This window comes from Mauremys mutica, chromosome 3 (assembly GCF_020497125.1).
Source record: "Mauremys mutica isolate MM-2020 ecotype Southern chromosome 3, ASM2049712v1, whole genome shotgun sequence".
In the NCBI taxonomy this organism is placed as follows: domain Eukaryota; kingdom Metazoa; phylum Chordata; order Testudines; family Geoemydidae; genus Mauremys; species Mauremys mutica.
Genome location: NC_059074.1, coordinates 4,969,813 through 4,991,889, shown reverse-complemented (window position 1 = coordinate 4,991,889; position 22,077 = coordinate 4,969,813). Strand labels below are relative to the sequence as shown.

The window sequence follows — 22,077 nt, the reverse complement described above, 5'->3', positions numbered from 1 at the left end:
AGCCGGAGCCAGGCTCTTTCCAGCCCAGCTGTGCCAGCCTGTGTCCACAATGCCCAGAAGAGCTCAGCCCACCGGGTGCTGGGCTTCTCCCCCGGTCGCAGGGACGGGAGCAGGGGTCCCCGGGGCTCGGCGGAGAGCACCGACCCAGAGCCAAGCACCAGCTCCGCACGGGCCCCTGCCACCGGCTAGCGGGGCCAGGACGTTCCCAGTCCCCGGGGCTCGGCGGAGAGCACCGACCCAGAGCCAAGCACCAGCTCCGCACTGGCCCCTGCCACCGGCTAGCGGGGCCAGGACGCTCCCAGCGATGAGTCATAGCCACCACCCCTGGGCTGCTCTATCCCGAGCATGGCGGCCAAGGGAGCAAACCCACGGCTGGCGGAAGTGAGGGCCCATCGGCCTATGCAGGGGCACGAGGCCGGCCAGGCCTTCACCTCCCCCTCCTCCCCCGTGTCCTTAAAACACACGCCTGCCGTGACAGCCTTTTAGCCCTGGTTCCCCCTGTACGTACCCACAGGCTCTAATTCCCCCGCCCTGCTTCTCCCCGGCGCAGGGGCTGCTCTGCCCTAACAGGGTATCACCATGGGTGCGCTCCCTGCTGGCAGCAACTGGGCGGCTCTGGGTCACGTGCGGCTGCCCGGCCCAGGGTCAGCTGGGCTGACAGCTCCTGTGGCCAGGTCTGGAGTCAGTGGCTAGGTGCAGGGAAGATGCAGAGACTGAAGGACAATTTCACCCAGCCTAGGGCACCCGAGGCCGGGCAGGACTCCTGGGTCCCTCCGTGGCTCTGCCGCTGCCTTGCTGGGGGAGCTTGGCTGAGCTGCACAGCCTGGCTCTGTCTAGCGCGGGGATCCCGGGTGGGCTCGTGCTGAGGGTGGCCTTCCCATGGGGCGTCGGGTGCCAGCCAAAGGGATCGCTTACCGCTTGGGATTTGGGCGGGACGGGAGGCGGCCTCTCGCCCACGGGCTCCTCCCCGGGCAGGGCGGGGCGGTGCGGGGAGCCCAGCGGAGAGGAGGCGGCGAAGGACATGAGGTCGCGCTGCCCTTTGTTGGCGCTGCCCAGCCCCGGCCGGTTGCCGCTGGGCTCCGAGACGTTCTCCGGGTTCTGGTTGGTCCAGAGCTCCTCGTAGGGGATCTCCAGCGGCTCCTGAGTCCTGAACTCGGGCTCGGCCCAGTCGGGCGTCACGTACTCCCGCTCCGAGTCGGAGAGGTCAGCCGGGGCCGAGCGCTCGTGGCGGGGCACTGCCAGGGGGTCCTCGGGGGCGTGGGACGAGCCCCCGCTATAGATGCAGAGCGAGAGGCGCTGGAAGGCCGGGGCCAGCTCCTCGCGGGCGCAGCCCTGCAGGCTGAGGCGGATGCGCCGGGGGCTGGCGCACTCCTCCACCAGGTCGGGCTTGGCCTCCCGCACGGCTTTGGAGTACTCGTCGGGGTCGAAGTGCTCCTGGCAGACGGCGGCGCTGTCCCGCACCAGCTTCTCCAGCTGGGGGTCGCCCCAGAGCAGCCCCTCGGGCAGGGCGAAGCGGGGCATGTCGCTCAGCAGCAGGAAGTGGAAGGGCACCACGGCCTCCCTGCGCAGGATGCAGCAGAGCACCACCGTCTTGGAGATGATGCTGAGCAGCTTGTAGCAGTGGCCCTCGCGGATGGCGTGCAGGTCGTAGGGGTTGCGCGCGGGCCGGCCGGGCACCGCCACGTTGACGGGCAGCCGCACCTTCTCGATGATGCTGCGGATGGTGTGCTCGCCCTCCCGCAGCTGCAGCTCCAGCGGGCTGCGGGTGCTGAAGCAGCCCCGGCACTGGAAGGGCAGGCTGAGGCTCTCGTTGGTGCGGTGGTTCATGCAGATCAGGCAGGGCACCTTGCCCTTCGCCGGCTTGCCGCCCAGGGGGCCCGCCCGGCCCAGCTTGCGCAGCAGGGTAGGGAGGCGCCACTTCTCCTTCGCCCCCTTGGCGCACAGGATCTCGGCCTGGCCCATCAGCGTCAGCTCGTCGCCCGCCTGCAGCGTGAAGTTGTAGAGCTCGCTGGCCTCGCTGAACTCCCCGGACACCACCTGGGGGGGGGGACACGGGCACCGGGTTAACGGGGCCGGGGGGGCAGGACAGCGGGGACGCACACGGGCCCCAAGGGGTGAATGGGGCTGCAGGGGCGGCTGGCACTGGGGGGGGGCAGAGGGGATGGGCAGCACACAGCCCCAAGGGGTGAATGGGGCTGCAGGGGCGGCTGGCACTGGGGGGGGGGCAGAGGGGATGGGCAGCACAGAGGCCCCAAGGGGTGAACGGGGCTGCAGGGGCGGCTGGCACTGGGGGGGGGAGCATAGAGGCCCCAAGGGGTGAACGGGGCTGCAGGGGCGGCTGGCACTGGGGGGGGGAGCATAGAGGCCCCAAGGGGTGAACGGGGCTGCAGAGGCGGCTGGCACTGGGGGGGGCAGGGGGGATGGGCAGCTCAGAGGCCCCAGGGGGTGAATGGGGCTGCAGGGGCGGCTGGCACTGGGGGGGCAGGGGGGATGGGCAGCACAGAGGCCCCAAGGGGTGAATGGGGCTGCAGGGGCCGAGAAGGCAGCACCCATGTCTGTGGCTCAGACGAGCGTTTTGGGGGCCTTGGGACAGGACACCAAACGCGCCGGCCCGGAGCAGACGCCTGCCTTGAGCAGAGCAGGCCCAGGCCGTGGTTCCTCGGCGCCGGGACCCCAGCGCTGCTCCCTACAGGTGTCCTGCACAGCCAGCGCCGAGCAGAGGCCGCTGGGCCCCGGGCGGCTCCGAGGGACCTGCTCCCAGCCAGCCCGGGGCCGAGGTGGGTGCTGGGCCGGGCGCTGACCTTCACGCTGAAGGTGATGGCCTCCATGACGAAGACGCGGTCCGGGAAGCTGCTGGCCACCTCCTCCACGCTGCTGAAATACTGAACTGGTTCCCGCACGTCCCGGTCTTGGTCCAGCAGCTTAAACTTCCCTGCAACGGCCCAGCCCAAAGCCCCGGTTACTGGAAAGAGACCCAGCCCCATGCAGCCCTGCCAGCCCTGCCCCCTCCCCAGGCAGGTCCCAGCTCCATCACGGGGTGTGCTGGGTCGAGCGGCCACCAGGCAGCACGGGGGGTGGGGTTCACCTGCAACGCCCTGTGGGCTCTGCCGCTCGGCTCCCTGCCTGGAGAGCTCCCGTTTGCCCACGGACAATGCAAGCCCAGGGCATCCATGCGAAGCCGGCCCCAGAGGGGCCCCAGGGGGCGGCCAAGGGGCCCCATCCATGCGAAAAGCCACCAGACTGCGCTGAGCGCCCCTGCGCCTGCCACCTCCCCAGGAAGGGGTCCCCTCAATGCTAATATTGGGAGTTCCTGCCCCAGGCTTCATCCACGGGGCAGCCCCGGGTCTCCCTCCCGCCTCAGGATCTGCAGCTCCCACGCTCACTGCAATGGGGAGCAGAGGTGCCCGAGAAGAGAGGCGGGTTCGTTCACTGATGGGGCAGTGCCCTTTGGGAGCCGGTTCCCAGCTGGGACAGCCCAGGCCTGGGAGGACACGGCAGCTTGTCCAGAGCTGCAGAGCTGACGGGAGAAGAGGAACTGTCCAGCCCCCTCGGGTCACTCCAGTGACCTCAGAGAGGATGGCGAATTTTGTCCCATGATTTTTATCCCTATACCAGTGAAGCCCATTGACTCTCCGCCCAGGGACCCTCCTGGCCATAGGGAAGGGGACAGACAGAGATGAGGCTCTTACGGGAAAGCCACCTCCCCCCAGCATGGCGAGGGAGCAGGAAATCCCCGAGCAGAGGGAGAGCCGGCTGGATCAATGGGCCACGGCCAAGTGCTTCCTGCTCAGCAAAGGCGACGTCCCCAGGGCTCACTTCGCACAGCCCTGAGGTCAGCCCCCTTCCGCAGCCGGGCACGTCAGTACACAGCCATTGCCAACAGGGGCAATGGGGCACACTCCAGCCCCCTTACCCCCTCAGTGCCCCTGTGCTTCCCAGTCCCCCCCAGTGCCACATGATCGGTGGTGTAGGGGGGGGGTGCTAAAGTTATTCCTCTGATTAGCTGAAAAACTTCCTAACGAGTTAACCCCCGTCCTCCAGGAGAGCCACTGAGATCCAGGAGTTTCGGGGCAGCCCAGGGCCGCCCGGCCCTCCTGCCTGTGCCGGAGCAGAGGGGCACTTGCAGCTCTGGTGATGTCACTAAGGAAGGGCCGACGGCGTATTCCGCACACGCAGACTTTCCATAGAAAGAACCGAGCCGTGTGACGCAGCTCCCCAGGCCCAGCACAAACCGCAGCGGGGCCGAGGGAAGCTGACCCACATTCCCAGCGGCTCCGCTGCGCTCCAGCATCACCTCTGCTGCCAGCCCAGCACCTGGCTCTCAACCCCGCCGAGCCAATCAGAATTCACCTGGGCCCAGAGTATGCCAGGCCTCTGGGCAGAAGTGGGACTTCACCCTTTGCCCCTCTCACCCTCTGCAAACATCCCTGGGCACCTACTGGCTCCATAAGCTGTTTTGTTGTGGGGCTTGTTTGGCCCAGAGCTCTTTCTGCACTGCTGGCAAAAAATTAAGCCCTGTTACTTCTTCATGACTGGTCAAATAAACCATAGGGGATGGGTTTCCCTTTCCTGATTGGACAAGTGTGCAAGATCTTCCAGCATATATACATGTGTGTGTGTGTGTGTGTGTGTGTGTGTAACATACACACCTACTACACCAAAGCACAGCCGAGTAGCTTGCTTAACTGGCAGCAGTAGTAGGCTGTTATCCTCAGCATTGAAGCTCAGCAGAGCAACTCCCTTAGCTGGCAGCAGTAGCGGGCTGTTACCCTTGGTGTAGAGCAGCCACTAGTGGGGGGATACAGCACTCACTTTACCAGTGTGTTACACGTACAGGTTAGAGACATGGGGGAACCATTGTAGCCCTTACTCATGATGACTACATTAACAAAGCTAGCAAAGAAATCTGTGACACCCCCGGCTATAAAGAACTCACAGAAGACCCCACATCACAATTCACACAGGAATTTAGAATTACCATCAAATCCTTCTCCAGGCAACTCCAAGAAAAACTCTACAACTTCATCCCCCATGAAGCCACCCCAGGGACCCTCCAAGATACATACACAAGGGAACCCCGGCAGACCCATCATATCTGGCCATGGAATTCTTACTGAACAGGACTCACAGAAACCATCCTCAAACTACTCACCACACAAAGGGCCAACTTCCTTCAGGACACGACCAACTTCCTCCAGAAACTCTAAAACATTAACAACCTCCCTCAGAACACCATCCTCACCACCACAGATATCTCCCTATACACCAACATCCTTCATTGCTGCCTGCCTCAAATATCTGCAAGACAATGGACAAAACTTGGAAATCCACCCCACATCCATCGCCAAACTCACCCATTTCATCCTCACCCACAAAAGTGTCACATTTCATAGAATCATAGAATGCTGGAAGGGACCTCACGAGGTGTCTAGTCCAACCCCCTGCTCAAAGCAGGACCAACCCCAACTAAATCATCCCAGCCAGGGCTTTGTCAAGCCTGACCTTAAAAACCTCTAAGAAGGGTGTCACGGAGTGTGGGGGGACACAAGGCCCTGCACCCCCACTTCCTGCGATTCACCATGACTCTCAGCCAGCCAGTAAAGCAGAAGGTTTATTTGGACGACAGGAACACAGTCCAGAACAGGTCTTGCCGGTACAGACAGCAGGACTCCCTTTAGTTAGGTCCATCTGGGGCCCCCAGGGAGGCCACAGCCCCATTGGGAAGCCCAAGCCCCGTCAGGGCTCCCCTCTCCATTTCCCAGCCAGCTTCAAAACTCAAACCCCACTCCAGCCCCTCCTCTCTGGCCTTTGTCTCTTTCCCGGACCAGGAGGTCACCTGATCTCTTTGTCTCCAACACCTTCAGTTGGCACCTTTGCAGAGGAGGGGCCCAGGCCATCAGTTGCCAGGAGACAGTGTCAGGCATTTAGGTGCACTGGCCCCTTCCTCTGCAGCAATCACACACCCTTATCCCACCACCTAGATACTTAAGAACTGCACAGGGGAACCTGAGGCACCAACACAGTATTCAGAGAAAACATTAAGAACATTCCCAGTTCGTCACAGAAGGAGATTCCACCACCTCCCTAGGGAACCCATTCCATTGCTTCACCACCCTCCTAGTGAAATAGTGTTTCCTAATATCCAACCTAGACCTCCTCCACTGCAACTTGAGACCATTGCTCCTTGTCCTGTTATCTGCCACCACTGAGAACAGTCTAGATCCATCCTCTTTGGAACCCCCTTTCAGGTAGTTGAAAGCAGCTATCAAATCCCCCCTCACTCTTCTCTTCTGCAGACTAAACAATCCCAGTTCCCTCAGCCTCCCCTCATAAGTCATGTGCTCCAGCCCCCTAATCATTTTTGTTGCCCTCCGCTGGACTCTCTCCAATTTTTCCACATCCTTCTTGTAGTGTGGGGCCCAAAACTGGACACAGGACTCCAGATGAGGCCTCACCAATGTTGAATAGAGGGGAATGATCATGTCCCTTGATCTGCTGGCAATGCCACTACTTATACAGCCCAAAATGCCGTTAGCCTTCTTGGCAACAAGGGCACACTGTTGACTCATATCCAGCTCTCGTCCACTGTAACCCCTAGGTCCTTTTCTGCAGAACTGCTGCCTAGCCACTCGGTCCCTAGTCTGTAACAGTGCATGGGATTCTTCCATCCTAAGTGCAGGATTCTGCACTTGTCCTTGTTGTACCTCGTCAGATTAACAACAATTTAACAACAAACAGTTTGTCCAAACCATGGGAACAGCCCAGGGTACTGAGATGGCTCCTCAATATTCCATCCTCTCCGTGGGCCACCTTGAGGAAGAAGTTCTGTAAAAATGCACAACAAAACCAACAATGTACCTGAGATACATCGACGATATTTTCAGCCTCTGGACAGATGACCCAAACTCCCTCGTAGGCTTCCACCACAACTTCAACAACCACCATCCATCCATCAAACTCTTTCTAAAACAATCCCGCACCAACTTCTTGGGCACCACAATCAGCTTCATCAGTGGAACCCTACAAATGACTGCACATAAGAAACCCCTGGATCACCCCACTTACCTTCACAGATCCAGTAGCCACCCCGAACACACCAAGGAATCTGTTATCAACAGCCAGGCACTCAAATACCAAAGAACATGCTCCGAGGAGAAAGTCCAGGATACACCTCTTAACACAACCAAAACGGCCTTCACCAAACAAGGACACTTCAACAGAGAAGTAGATTGGATCATGGAATGGGCCATCTAAATACATTCAGGGAACTTGCTTCAGCATGGAAATAAACCCCCATGTGACTGCACACCTCTAGTTGTCACCTACCACTGCACTAGAACCCATGTGGGATATCATCAAACAATTACGACCCATATTCAGTGGGGACTACAGCCGGAAAGAAATCTTTCCTGAGCCTTCTGAAAGCCCTCTCCTGGCCTTCAAACAACCCCTGAACCTCGCCAAACTCATCCTTTGAAGCAAGCTCCCCACAGACCAGGACCCACCAACTTGAAGCAGCACCAAACTCTGCCAGAACAACAAATGCAAATCCTGCATACATATCGCCACAGCTACAATGATCAACGCCCCCTGCGACACACCTTTCAAGATCTATGGGTCCTACACATGCCCATCACAACACGTGGTGTACCACAATCAGTGCATATAATGCCCCCCTCCCACAACAACTCTCTGAGTGAAACCAGAGAAACATTATGCTTTCAAGGGAACGCATGCAGAAAAATGACAAAAGTCAATAACACCCCGTCACCTGTGGGTGAACTTACCACAAAGCAATCACTCCATATCTGACCTCTCAGTGCTCATCCTCAAAGGACACCTGCACAACACCTGCAAAAGATGAGTCTGGGAACTTAAATTCATAACTGCTGGACACCAAACACCACGGACTTAGCAGAAACGCTGGTTTCACAGCTCATTACACACCCTGCTGCCTGCTAACCCTCATTTGCCCACTTCACTTTAAGTGGTCTCCTGCAGCATGTGTGCACCACTTATGCTTAGTAGTCTGTCCCACCTTGTGTTTAGCGCAGACACACTGAAGAAGACTCTGTGGAGCTCAAAAGCACGTCCCGTCTACCAGCAGAAGTTGGTCCAGTAAAAGATATCACCTCACCCACCATGTCTCGCTCACATCCTGAGACCGACACGGCTGCAGCAACGCTGCCAACAACACGTACGGGTGGATAATCTGGGTTCCCCACGACCCCGCGGCCTTAGCGTTCGCTTCCCGCAGCTGCTTGGGCCGGCCAAGCTCAATCGCTCTTGGGGAGCAAAGAGGAAGCGGGGCTCCAACCCAGGGAAGAATATTCTCGGGTAACATTGGGCATCACACACCAGCACCAGGCCTCTGCTTGGGCTGCCCCACCTCAGTGTCCTGGGCTGGGAACTCCTGGGGTTCGTGTGCCCCTCGCCCCCCAGCCTAGAGGAGAGCCCACAGGGGAGCAGGCAGCTTGGCCGCACGGCAGCTCCTGGCTCTCTCCTGCCCGCTGTGATGACACGGATGGAGGGAAGCAGCGGGGGGTAGGGTGAGTCCCATGGAGGCAGGAACGGGGTCTGCCCAGGCTGGAGGGAGATCAAGACGAAGGAGGTGACCCCATGAATCAGTGCAGAAGCACTACAGAGGGGGATCCGTGCCTTTCAGGACTGGGCCCAGAAAGCTTGGGGTTTCTCTGGCTCCTTCCCTCCTCTTCAGCATCTCCTCTGCCCTCACCCTCGCCGCCCCCCTCCGCCCCGCTCCAGAGCGCGGTCACGTAGCCCAGCCCCGGCCCTGCCACTCCTGCCGCTCCCAGGATGAAATGCCAAATGCCAAGCGGTTCCCGGTGTCCCACGCCAGGGCTCCCTCACCCGCTCGCTCTGCATGGCTCAGCAAGGCTGACTGGCAGGAAACACGCTGCCCAGAGGGGGGAGGCTCCCGAGCGGGCAGCAGGCCCAGCCGTGCCATCTGGGAACCTTCGCTGCCCGGCAACCAGCCCCCAGTGGAGAACGTGTTTTCCTGACCCTGGACAGCCGAGATCTGCGCCCCACCCCCCAACGCGCTGGTTCAGTGGGGGGACGGACAGACAGACCTCACCGCCCCCCAAGCATCTGAAGGGCTTCACGGGGTCTTTGGTTTGCAACCTTGGCGAGGCCTGGGGCTGTCTGCTCACGGCAGAGCCGGGAATGGGCACGCGGGGGGGGGGGAGGACACATGGGGGGTGTTTCCTTCCCCCGGCCAGGCAGCAGCATTAGCTCCCGCTCCCAGACACCCTCTGCTTCCCTCCCTGGCGGTTTCCAACATCCCATTGCCATGGAAACTGCTCGCAGGCTGCTCCGTTCCCAAGCCCGCCACGCCCGCCACAGCTCCCCAACGGGCTGCGTGGGGGGGGTCCAGTGCCCTGCCTCGGCCTGCTCCGCACACACACACACACCCCCCGCGTCCTCTAACAGAGCCAAGAGCCAGGGCCCTGGGGGCGGCTGACGGGCAGAGCCCCTCCGGAGCCACATCTGCCACGGCCTCACGGCGCCGCATTGGCCCGACGGCCGCCGGTCACCCAGCACCGCTGCCAGCCACGCACAAAAGCAGCAGCCCCTCCTCCAGCATGCGTATTGGGGGATCGAGGCTGGGGCGGCCTCCCTCCCTGCCAGCCCCTGCCCCCCTCTTCACACCCACTCCTGAGTCCATGAGCCGCCTCCCAGGGGAAGCAGCTCAGTGGGCAGCCAGCCAGCACCACCCCCCGGGTCTGGTCCCGTCTGGCGTCCAAGCCAGGATCCCACGTAGGCATTTCCCGTAGAGGGTCAGGAACGAAGCGTGCTGGGGGGCTTGGCTAGCGTGCTGGGGGCCTTGGCTAGCGTGCCGGGGGGCTTGGCTAGCGTGCCGGGGGGCTTGGCTAGCGTGCCGGGGACAGACGGTAGTGACGGGGTGGAGGGTGACAGCAAGGGCCAAGCTCCCTCTGGGATGTGCAGACCATACTGGCCGAGGGGAGAAACCGATCCCCACCCCCCGGATTCTGACTCACTCCCGCTGGGCTCTGCCAGCTACTGACCGGCTCGAAGCCCTGGCTGACTCGCAGCCGACCCCACTTGCACGGATTCATCCACAAGGGCTGGGAAGGTTAATGTGTGGCTGATGGTCCCGGCCTTTCTCTGCCTGAGGGCTGGGTTCAAATCCTGTTCTGGTCACCAGTGGAATGAGTTTGCTGGTCTCAGTGAATATGGGTACACAGAGGAGTCCTGACTCGCACGTGTGGGTCTGAGCCACCAGCCCATGCCGCCTGTCCCAGCACTAGGCCCGCCTGCTACAGGCATCCAGCTGTTTTCTGAAATAAAATAATCAACCCCCTCGGGGAGCTACAAACTCCTGCCTGCCCCAAAGTGCTGCAGAGCCCGGCACAGCTCAGTCACCACCACTAGCACCAGAGCAGGGGTGGAGACCGGTTACTAACGATGCTCATGCAATCACAGCCAATATCTGCCTATTGGCTGGAACCAATTACCAGCCAGCTGGCAAAGTGCAAGGCCTTGTTTAAAAATGGGTCGTCCCTCCGGGGTAGGGTGACCAGATGTCCCAATTTTATAGGGACAGTTCTGATTTTTGGGTCTTTTTCTTATATAGGCTCCTATTACCCTCCACCCCCTACCCCCATTTTTCACACTTGCTGTCTGGTCATTCTACTCCGAGGCACGGAAAACAGCCCTCCATGCGCAGCGGAGGAAGGGGAATTTCCCCGGGGGTTAAAGGGTGGAAGTGGGAGGAAGAGAGGGAGGCTGCTGAGGGCTCAATTGCCTTGCAATGAAAAACTTTTCTATGTGTGGATTCAGCTTTGGTCTCTAAGCGAAACGACTGACCCAGAGATCCAGAAACGTTTGCAGGGGTCTGAGCTTAGCCCGTCCCCCTGGAAGTTGGGGATTTAGTTGGGGTTGGTCCTGCTTTGAGCAGGGGGTGGGACTAGATACCTCCTGAGGTCCCTTCCAACCCTGAGATTCTATGAAGTGCTGGAGACCCAAACACAACAGCAGCATCAGGCCATGGCACCAGAAAGTCACGGGGAGGATAAACCCAACGTGAAACTGACCAGCCCAGAGTCACTCCCAGGAGGAGTGAAATGCAAAATGCAAACAACCTGCGTCCCTGGGGACCAGACAGAGATTCTGGGCTGGCTGCGGCCCCTCGCCTCCCTCCCTGCCTGGGGACTGTGACAGCTGCTGCATGCACCACCAACCCGGAGGGACAGGGCCCAGGCAGGTGAGGCAGCTGGCCTGTGGGAGTGAGCGGCTGGCTGGGGAGTCACAGACCCTCCCAGCTTGCGTTACCCTCTGACCCCTCCCCACTCAGGGGCCTAGGCAATAGAATTAAGCTTCTGCCTGGCCCTGGTAAATGCTGCGGGTGCGGAGCCGGCGTATGTCCAGGGAGATGCTACATGGGGCTAATGTGGTTGCAGATGTCGCTTGGGGAAGGGTTGCTTCCAAGGTTGTGGCCGGGGCAGGGCGGGGGTCAATGGCACGCAAGTCACAATGGGACACAAGTCAGATATTAGGAATGGCAACATACAAAACCCTGTAGGAGAACACCTCAATCTCCCTGGACACACAATAGCAGATGTAAAGGTAGCCCTTCTACAGCTAAAAAACTTCAGGACCAGACTTCAAAGAGAAACTGCTGAGCTCCAGTTCATCTGCAAATTTGACACCATCAGCTCAGGATTAAACAAAGACCGTGACTGGCTAGCCAGCTACAAAAGCAGTTTCTCCTCCCTTGGTTTTCACACCTCAACTGCTAGAAGAGGGTCTCATCCTCCCTGATTGAACTAACCTCGTTATCTCCAGACTGATTCTTGCCTGCATATTTATACCTGCCCCTGGAAATTTCCACTACATGCATCTGACAAAGTGGGTATTCATCCACAAAAGCTCATACTCCAATACATCTGTTAGTCTATAAGGTGCCACAAGACTCTTTGCCGCTTTTACAGATCCAGACTAACACAGCTGCCCCTCTGATAGTATTCAAGCTGTGGGTGTACCATGAATTTATATAGAGGCAATATGATATTTTCTGTCTTATTATCTATCCCTTTCTTAATGATTCCCAACGTTCCCAGCCAGGCATGGAGGGCGGAGCGTGCCAGGCAGGGAGCGTTGTGTCGGTCGGTTACCCCCCATGTGAGACAGATGTATGGGAGTGTGTGTGTGTCACCTCTCCCTGTGTGTGTGTGGAGGGGGGGGGTCATCCCACCCTGTGTGAACCCTAAAGCCTTAAAGATAAGAAGGTAAATAAAAAGAATCCAACTCCGCAGTATTTCTTTTTAACAGGGGCTCAGTCAACTTGATGTTAATTTGAACGTTTGTCCTGCATCGTTCTGACTGATCGCCATTGAACTCACTTGAATACGAGTAATTTTACCAGGTATCCTGTATTCAGCATAAGGAAATATGGTCACCCTAGTTTCAGAGAACGATCCACAGTGACTCCAAGATCTCTCTTTTGAGTGGTAACAGCTAATTTAGAGCCCATCACTGTATATGTAGAATTGGGATTCTGTTTTCCAATGTGCATCACTTTGCACTGATCAACATTGAATTTCATCTGCCATTTTCTTGCCCAGTCACCCAGTTTTGTGAGATCCTTTTGTAGCTCTTCACAGTCTGCCTGGGACTTAACTAGCTTGAGTAGTTTCGTATCATCTGCAAATTATTTTGCTATGTCGCCCTCTGCGCTGCCATTAACTTTCACTGCAACAGCAAGATGCGCCTACGGGAGAGGAGTCAAAATAAGCGGGCGGGCCTGTGGGGGAGTGGGAGTGGCCCCCTCTGTGAAGGAACGCATGCATTTCCCTTGCGGCCAAGGCTGGGAAGTCCTCAGGAACTCGGGCGCCGGATTTGCATGTTTGAGGAATGATGAATTATTGACGAGCTCCCCCGGCCGCTTTACTCTCCTTTGCCTACAAACCAAGCCCCTCTGGGATGCATTTGATCAGCGGACATTTTCATTGTTGTTGCTTTCCCAGCGTCCTTTGTAGCAGAATGTCACGCCGGGAGCTCCACCGCAAAAAGACCCCACACCAGGCTGGGAGAAGAGAAATGTCCTAAATGAGCTGTCCTAAATGTTATAAAGCAAAGTTGCCCCAATCCTGCAAACACCATGTTACGCCAACGCCCCTTATAAACCCCGATAACATCTCTGAGAAGAGACCCCTTTCCTGGATAGCCCACAACCCCAAGTCAATAGAAAACAGCTGTCAAATCTGTCTATAAAATGCCCAGCGATCCCCCAGGATTTTCTCCTCTTTCCTGAAAGGAAGAAGAGGGACAGGTGAGGTTTTTACCTGGCTAGACTGAATTCACCAGCAAGGGATGAGCTTTCAGGCTCGGAGGAGCACATACATTCGAGGTTACACATCTGACAGAGGAGAACAGCACGAGCCCAAAGGAATTTGAGGGACTGAAGAGAAGAACCATCCACAGGCGAGGTTCACGTTCCAAGGACCAGCGAGGTCTGATGCACCTCATCTCCCACTCCTCTAGTGCCTAGGCCATGCAGGGAGACAAGAGTCTGCTACCGAGCCAGTCCTTGAGCTCAAGAAGTCGACAGTCCTGCCTGTAGCAGGTTCCAACCTTTCTGCTGACCCAAGTGAGGAGCCCTGGACAGTCAGAAGCACCCCAGGTCTAATGACTGCTCTGACACCGACTCGCTGGGTGACCTTGGGCACGTCTCCAATACAGCCTCAGTTTCTCCGTCTGTAAATCGGGGGAATGATACTGACCGGCCTCCCGAAGGACAGAGCCAGGACCACATGTCAGCGAAGGGCCTGGAGAGGGCAAACCCCTCCATGCTATGACGCGCCCTGGGGAGAGGTGACACTTCGGTCTCCTCGCACTGGCTAATCACCCTCCTCCTGGTCGCAAGCCACGTGCTTTAAATGCAGGGGAAGGGAATGCTTCTTTCTGCCCACGTCCCATCCTGACAGCTGGGCTCAGCAGCATCGCTGGGGCTGACCTGGGGGTAGGTCTGGGGCTGCTGTGGGATGGCGGGGGGAGACAGGGGCTCTTCTCTCTGGAATCCCCTTGCCTTGATCTGATAGGCCCCAGGTGCAGCCTGTCAGCGCGGCCGGGCATTGTGACCGCCGGCACTTTCTGCGCTCCCGTTGGCTGGCAGCGGCGTGTTCCGGTCAATGGGGTTTGAATGAGGAGACTCACGCTGCGAGAAGCACATCCCAGGCACTGAGCAAATCAATCAGATCAATAAAGACGGATGTTAGTGAGAAAGGGGTGGAGGCTGGGCCGTAGCTGGAAGCACACGCGCCCCTCCCCCACTCTTGTGCGTGCAGATGGAAGGCGAGCACGTCCCACGTGCACAAAGGGACAGGAGCGGTTCCAAGTGCACCCAGGGGCGTCCGTTCCACGCCTGCAAAGAATCCTGTTCCCTTGTGCTTTGGGCCCCGGAGCCACGCATGGAATTGGCCAGCTGGACGGTGCGTGCGTGTGGCACCAGTGGATATAGGGAACTTGGACTTTCAGAAAGTCTTTGACAAGGTCCCTCACCAAAGGCTCTTACGCAAAGTAAACTGTCACGGGCTAAGGGGGAAGGTCCTGTCATGGGTCGGTAACTGGTTAAAAGACAGGAAACAAAGGGTAGGAATAAATGGTCAGTTTTCAGAATGGAGAGAGGTAAATGGTGGTGTCCCCAAGGATTTCTACTGGGATCAGTGCTGTTCAGCACAGTCATCAATGATCTGGAAAAGGGGTAAACACTGAGGTAGCAACATTTGCAGATGATACAAAACTACTCAAGATAGTTAAGTTCCAGGCAGACTGTGAAGTGCTACAAAAGGATCTCACAAAACTGGGTGACTGCGCAACAAAATGGCAGATGAAATTCAATGTTGATAAATGCAAAGTGATGCACATTGGAAAACATAATCCCAACTAGACATAGAAAATGATGGGGTCTAAATTAGCTGTTACCACTCAAGAAAGATCTTGGAATCACTGTGGATAGTTCTCTGAAAACATCCACTCAATGTGCAGCGGCAGCCAAAAAAGTGAACAGAATGTTGGGAATCATTAGGAAAGGGATAGATAATGAGACAGAAAATATCATGTTGCCTTTATATAAATCCATGGTACAACCACACCTTGAATACTGCGCGCAGATGTGGTCGCCCCATCTCAAAAAAGATATAGTGGATTTGGAAAAGGTTCAGAAAAAGGCAACAAAAATGATTAGGGGTGTGGAACAGAGGAGGGATTAATAATACTGGGGCCTTTCAGCTTGGAAAAGAGACAATTTAGGGAGGATAGGTCAGAGGTCTTTAAAATCATGACTGGCGTGGAGAAAGTAACTAAGGAAGAGTTATTTGCTCCTCATAACACAAGAACTAGGGGTCACCCAATGAAATGAATAGGCAGCAGGTTTAAAACAGGAAGTATTTCTTCACACAACGCACAGTCAGGCTGTGGAACTCCTTGCCAGAGGATGTTGGGAAGGCCAAGACTATAACAGGCTTCAAAAAAGAACTAGATAAGTTGCTGGAGGACAGGTCCATCAATGGCTATTAGCAAGGATGGGCAGGGATGGTGTCCGTAGCCTCTGTTTGCCAGAAGCTGGGAATGGGCGACACGGGCTATTCCCTGTTCTGTTCATTCCCTCTGGGCACCTGGCACTGGCTATTGTCAGAAGACAGGACACTGGGCTAGATGGACCTTTCGGCTGACGCAGATCTGGCCTTTTTTACGTTCCCTAGGGAAGTCACAACTGGTCACGTGTGTGTCTGTTGCTCTGTCATGGCCTGCAGGCCAAGGGGATAAAAGCTCTAATACTGCTGCATCAGTGGAGAGTCTCCTGGGTCCCAGCCTGAGCTCTCGTGGGTGGGGGTAGCTGGCATCCATGCATGACTCTGAAAGTCTCACGGGCCACCCTCCCCAGCCTCTGGTGAACCCGCCCGCAGCTGGGAGCTGCTTCCTTCGCCCCGGCTGGCTGCCTGCCTGGCTCCTAGCCGGGAAGCCCTCGCATCCTACCTGGAGCGGCAGGACCCTCCTCTACCCTCACCTCCACATCCTGGTGTCCCGGGGTGCTTGGGCACTCGGGCTGCGGCGGGAGCCGCCCGGACGGCTCTCCTTGGACCCCATTTGGACCCTTTCCCGTTTATTTTGTTTGAAGCAAAATCCACCCTGGGGCTTTGTGCCGTGGGCAGGGAACTTTCTGCTTTAGGCTTTTGTGTCCGTGCATGACTCAGCTAGGAGTGAGCTCTGGGAAGGAGGCACTTTCCGGAGAGCTGCCCCCCCCCTCGCCCCCGGGATCATTCGCACACACACACAGAACTATCCCGCCCCCGCCCCACGAGGGATTAGAAAACGCCATTGGCACTTGGGCAGTCAGGATTTTACTTGGCGGTGGCTGCTGGCAGGGAAACGGTTCATCCGAGAGTCTGGGAGGCCCAAGTCCTCAGCAGTTACAGAGCACGCGCCTCGCCGGACCCCACCTTGCACGCCGGCGAGCAGACCCCTGCCCAACGGCACGGCATGGAACGGAACCCACCCAAGCGTCCCGCCCACTGCGCTGCGCTGCCTCTGGGGAGGTCGCGGTGCAGAGAGAGCGGCTGGACTGAAACCTGTAAGCCCTGCTCCTGTGCTGCTCATGCAGCTCTGGTAACGTCGCTTCCCGGAGACACTGCTGCCGCTGTTCCACGTGTAGCGTCCGATGGGGCTGAGCTGGCGTCCCTGGAGCCCGGATCCTGCTATCGCTGCATTTGGCATAAACCCAGGAGCTCCCTGGACTCCTCCAGTTTCACCCCAGAGTGACGGAGCTCAGCAGTCGGCCCCGTAACGGCGCCAGGTCCTGCCCTCTGGGTGTCACGCTCGCCCCGGGGTGTGTGAGACTCAGATCTCTTCCAAAGGAGAGCGGCTCCGAGTGCCTGGACCCGGAGACGCCCGCCCAGGTCCGAGTCGCGCTCCATGCAAGGGAATGGGAGAGAGCAAGGGGCGGCCTTATTCTGCAGAGCGCGTCCCGCGCCCCGCCACCAGCCGCAGAGTAACGGGCCCGCTGCCCTGCAGGGAGAAGCACTGCAGACCTACAGGCCAAGGCCCCATCACCCTGACACACGCGGTGCCCCAGAGCCTCCCCCTCCATCCCTGGAGCACGGCCCCTAGGACCCAGTCAGTGTCACGCTACGGAGCGCAGCGTTGTGCTGACTGGCCCCCGCTGAGGCTCTGGTATTACAGGACTGGGCCCGGCACAGACACGGAAGAAAACGCTGGTCGCCGGCCGCAAAGTGCTGACAATCGAAGACGGACCCGGGGGAGGAGAACGTGGGCCGGAAGGAGGGGCCGTGGTCTCGGCTCACCAGCGGCCCCACCCACCAGCCCATGTTCTGTAGGCCTGTTGGCAGAGGAGAGGTGTGATGGGGGGCGGCGAGGGGGCTCCTCCCACATCTAGGTCTAGCCCCGCCCACGGCTGCTCTCTCCCGCCCCCAGCCGTGCCCAAGGGGCGTCGCTTGCTGTCAACTTTTACTCAGCCTGGAGAGATCAGCTCATGGACCACGTGCCTGGTAGGTGCACCCAGGGGGCAGCATGAGCGTTCCCAGCTGCGCCCCACAAGGCGGGAGAGACGAGGGCAGAGAAATGTGGCCGTTCCCATGCAGAGGAAAATAGCGCCCGGGAGACTGGGAGCCGGGCTGGGCCGGGGCCACAGGAGGGACCCCGGGCACAGACACTAATAAACCCAAACCTCAGTGAACGCCCCTCTGAGCTAGCAGGGAAATCTCCACCAGCGGCACCAGTCACCCTGAGCCAGACACACGTCCCGCTACCGGCAGCGGCTGGGCGGGCACCCGGACGAGGTCAGGTCATGGCAGTCTCACCCCCCCAACCCCAATGGTTCCCTCAGGCCTGGCTGTGACCCGCTGGGCCAGGCAATGGGATGTTAAAGGGATCCCAGGGCAAACACAGCTGGGGTCATCCTCCAGCAGTGCTGAGAACGAGATGCCATCAGATCCCATCCTGGAGCCCCTCACGCCACTATGTCCTTGAGCCCCGGAGCCACCACCATGTCCCTGAGCCCCTGGAGCCACCACCACATCCCGGAGCCCCTCACGCCGCCACCTCCCAGAGCCCCCGGACCCACCACCACATCCCGGAGCCCCTCACGCTGCCACGTCCCTGAGCCCCCGGAGCCACCACCACATCCCGGAGCCCCTCACACCGCCACGTCCCTGAGCCCCCGGAGCCACCACCACATCCCGGAGCCCCTCACGCCGCCACCTCCCAGAGCCCCTGGAGCCACCACCACATCCCGGAGCCCCTCACACCGCCACGTCCCTGAGCCCCTGGAGCCACCACCACATCCCGGAGCCCCTCATGCCGCCACATCCCTGAGTCTCCAGAGCCGCCGCCACGTCCCAGAGCCCCTGGAGCCACCGCCACGTCCCTGAGCCCCTCACACTGCCACATCCCTGAGCCCCCAGAGCTACTGCCACATCCCTGAGCCTCTCACACGACCACATCCCTGAGTCCCCGGACCCACTGCCACCTCCCAGAGCCCCTGGAGCCACCACCACATCCCGGAGCCCCTCGTGCCACCACGTCCCTGAGTCCCCGGAGCCACCGCCACGTCCCTGAGTCCCCAGAGCCACTGCCACATCCCTGAGCCCACGGAGCCACCGCCACATCCCTGAGCCCCTCGTGCCGCCACGTCCCTGAGTCCCCAGAGCCGCCGCCACGTCCAGGAGCCCCTCACGCCGCCACGTCCCTGAGCCCCTGGAGCCACCGCCACATCCCTGAGCCCCCAGAGCCACCACCACATCCCGGAGTCCCTCATGCCGCCACGTCCCTGAATCCCCAGAGCCGCCGCCACGTCCCGGAGCCCCTCACGCCGCCACGTCCCTGAGTCCCCGGAGTCACTGCCATCTCCCGGAGCCCCTGGCGCCACCACCACATCCCTCCCTAGCTCCCGGCAACACTGCCGTGCCCCTGCTGAACTCCTAGAGATGGTGCCACACTCCTGACCCCCAGAAATGCCACCACCCCCAACAGCCAGATGCCCAGTGCCACCTCCTCTCCCCCCCCCCCAGTGGCTGGGCACCACCCCAGCAAGCCTCTGGGAAGCCGCAGGCTCCTTCGCCCCACAGAAGCGGAGCTCAGGCACTGCCTGGGTGAGTGGCCCCAGCCCCTTCCCCCCGATGGCCCCGGTACCTGGGTACTGCAGTGGGATGTCAATCTTGGGCCCGATGACGTAGTGCCCCTCCTCCAGGCTGTGGGCCGTCACCGTGGTCCACTGGCGGCAGGAGTGAATGAGGAGCACGTCCTGGTCACTCACCCCCTCCACGTACTCTCCTGCAGCGGGGACAGGGAGAGCCCTGATTACCGGGGGCCGGCCTGATCCCCTCCCCCCTGCACCTCTCTGCACCTCCTACATAGCCAGCCCTGAGCACCCTGGGCCAGACTGCCCCCTCCCCCAACACCACCCCACCTGCCCCAGCACCCTGCGCCTCCCCTGCCCCAGCACCCTGTGCCTCCTACGCAGCCAGCCCTGAGCACCCCGAGCCAGCCTGATCCCCTCCCCCAACCTGCCCCAGCACCCTGCGCCTCCCATGCAGCCAGCCCTGAGCACCCCGAGCCAGCCTGATCCCCTCCCCCCACCTGCCCCAGCACCCTGCGCCTCCCATGCAGCCAGCCCTGAGCACCCCGGGCCAGCCTGCTCCCCTTCCCCAGGACCACAGTGGCACGTGGCAGCCCAAGCAAAGGACTCAGAGCCAGGCCTCCTGGATCCAACCGAGGTCTGACTCGCTGGGTGGCCTGGGGCATGTAACAGCCCCACTCTGAGCCTCAGTTTCCCCTTGGATTTCATTGTGTTTTTAGTTTTCTGACCTATGAGGAAGGTTGAAAGCCCTGGGGGTGTTTAGTCTTGAGAACAGAAGGCTGAGGGGGGACCGGAGACCAGCCGTCCAGTCTGTGAGGGGCTGTTCTCACCAGGATGGAGACCGATTGGCCCCAGAAAGTAGCACAAGACGAAAGGAGCTTAATCTGCAGGCAGGGAGACGGGTGAGAGATGCGGGGAAACGTCTCACTCTCTGAGGAGTTGCGCTGTGGGGACCAGCTCCCAAGGGAGGTTGGGGAATCCCCATCACTGGTGGTTTATAGAACAGGCTGGGCAAACCCCTGTCAGTGCTGATCTAAGGTCCCTTGGTCCTGCCTCAGCGCAGGGGGCTGGACTCTGGCTCTATGAGCTGTCAAAGGAGGCCAGTGATACCGTCCTCAGGGGCAGGGTTTGAGGCTGAATTCATAGTCAGCAAACAGCTGGAACGAACCAGTAATCAGCCAGTATGCAAAAGTGTTATCTAAGCCAATAGCAGTAGATCATAAACGCGTCCACACTGGGTGTGCTCTGGTTTAACCGATGCAATTGTGTGTGTGGACAAGACCTTGTAGGATGAGGGAGGGAGCATGGAAGATCAGTTCCCCCCCAGGTTTGGGGGCCTTCCTGGGGACAGGAACTGCTTTCAGAGCCGTGGTGGCTCTCGTCCCCGGGTGCATCCTGCCACCCCGGGCGATGTGGCACCTCAGCAAAGCGGATCTTGGCCATGGAACGCAGGGATCACTGTACCACGCTAGGGCAGGGCTGAGGGAAAGGCTGTGGATGACGGACACCTGACTGGTGAGAGCTGGGGACACAGATCAGTCTGGAGCGAGGGGAGGCTTGTGACAGAGTCTAGCCAGCTTGCAGTGTGAACAGTAGGTTTGCTGGGCTACTTGCCACCATATTAGCCAGGCAACACCCTTTTGCTGGCCAGGTGGCTCCTTTCATTTCTCTCGTGGAACGTGTGCACAGCAGGCGTCAATTATTCCTGATCAGGCGACTCAAGAGACCTGGGTTCTAGCCCCAGCTCTGCAGCTGGTCTGCTGGGTGACCCTGGACAAGAAGTTTCTCTCCTCTCCACCCCCCGTGCCTCAATTTCTCCTCACTGTGCCTCAGTTTCCCCATCTGTAAAATGGGGAGAATGCTCCTGCCCTCCTTGGTGAAGCGCTGTGAGCTCTACCGCGGAAAGGCACTAGCTAAGAGCCGGAAATGATCACTATTCTCTGTCCTGGGCCTTCTAGGAGCTCGGTGGCGTTCCTGCAGTCATTTGAGCTAACCTGCTGTTTGGTCACAGGCTCTTTTATGAAAACTGTCACTTTTATTTACAGTTTGTCACTTTCACCAGCCTGGCCAGAGCCTGAAAACCCTTCCACATGGACAGCAGCATGAGCGGCCTGGTGACTGCAAAGCCTGGGTCGCCAGCTGCCTGGGGCGGGGGGTCCGTTCCCTTTACACGGCTCTTCAAACTGGAACGTTGGGCGTGAAATGATGATTTCAAAGGAATCGTCCCATCGGCTGCCAGGAGAAGCCCAATGCCAGAACGGGAGGCAGGCGGGACTGTGAAAACCCCAGGGCTGGTCTTAAGGTGAGGGAGAAATAGGATTCCCCGGCACTGAAAAGTGGCGACAGACGTGGTTTCAAACACCCAGCCAAAAAGCCATTTTTGCTAAGAAGAACGTCTCACTCAGTCCCCTGTAACTCCTGACTGCGGCTGCAGCATGAGCCCCGCGGGCCGTGCGTTGCACACGGGGACCAGGGCGGGCATCTCTGTAGGTCGGCGCACTCCGTCGAGCGCGGGGGAACTGGGGCCATTAGCGGATGCCGGAGCCAGGAGAGCGAGTCCTCCCCTCCCCCAGATCTGCCTGGAGCTGCCCCTTAGACAAGGCCATTTCGGGGAATATTCCCCCCGCCAATCCCAGCGGATGAGCAGGTCTCCGCTGCCAAGAGTGGCAAGTTGCCCCGGCAACGCCTCTTTGTTCAGATTAAATAGCCAAAGCAGCAGCCGCAAAGCCCAGCTGGAGCGACAACTTTATTGATACCAAATCCCGCCACCGAGCAATTCTAGGAGCCAGCATCGCTGGGAAAGCAGAGCTGCGGCCGGGGGGCAGAGCTGCCGACTCCCACTCTGTGGCCCGCGGTGCGGTCAGGGGGGGCAGAGCCGCCGACTCCCACTCTGTGGCCTGCGGTGCGGCCGGGGGGCAGAGCTGCCGACTCCCACTCCACGG

General features: G+C 59.3%; 1 protein-coding gene across 8 annotated transcripts in view; it reads right to left on the bottom strand.

Annotated features, from left to right (window-relative positions):
* The window catches only part of GAREM2 (GRB2 associated regulator of MAPK1 subtype 2), a 36,836-nt gene that overhangs the window by 4,384 nt on the left and 10,375 nt on the right, over window positions 1-22,077 (bottom strand). For 2 of the 8 annotated variants that reach the window (XM_045011232.1, XM_045011231.1), the window contains exons 2-4: window positions 19,189-19,329; window positions 2,802-2,932; window positions 916-2,037 (exon numbers count right to left, since the gene is read on the bottom strand). In XM_045011232.1, the coding sequence (XP_044867167.1) occupies window positions 916-2,037; window positions 2,802-2,932; window positions 19,189-19,329 (1,394 nt within the window). Of the gene's footprint in view, window positions 1-915; window positions 2,038-2,801; window positions 2,933-4,649; window positions 4,735-5,152; window positions 5,476-8,038; window positions 8,842-8,868; window positions 9,272-13,325; window positions 14,723-16,610; window positions 16,859-19,188; window positions 19,330-22,077 lie in introns of those variants that run through there. The other 6 variants (XM_045011233.1, XM_045011236.1, XM_045011234.1 and 3 more) reach the window with 6 other exon arrangements.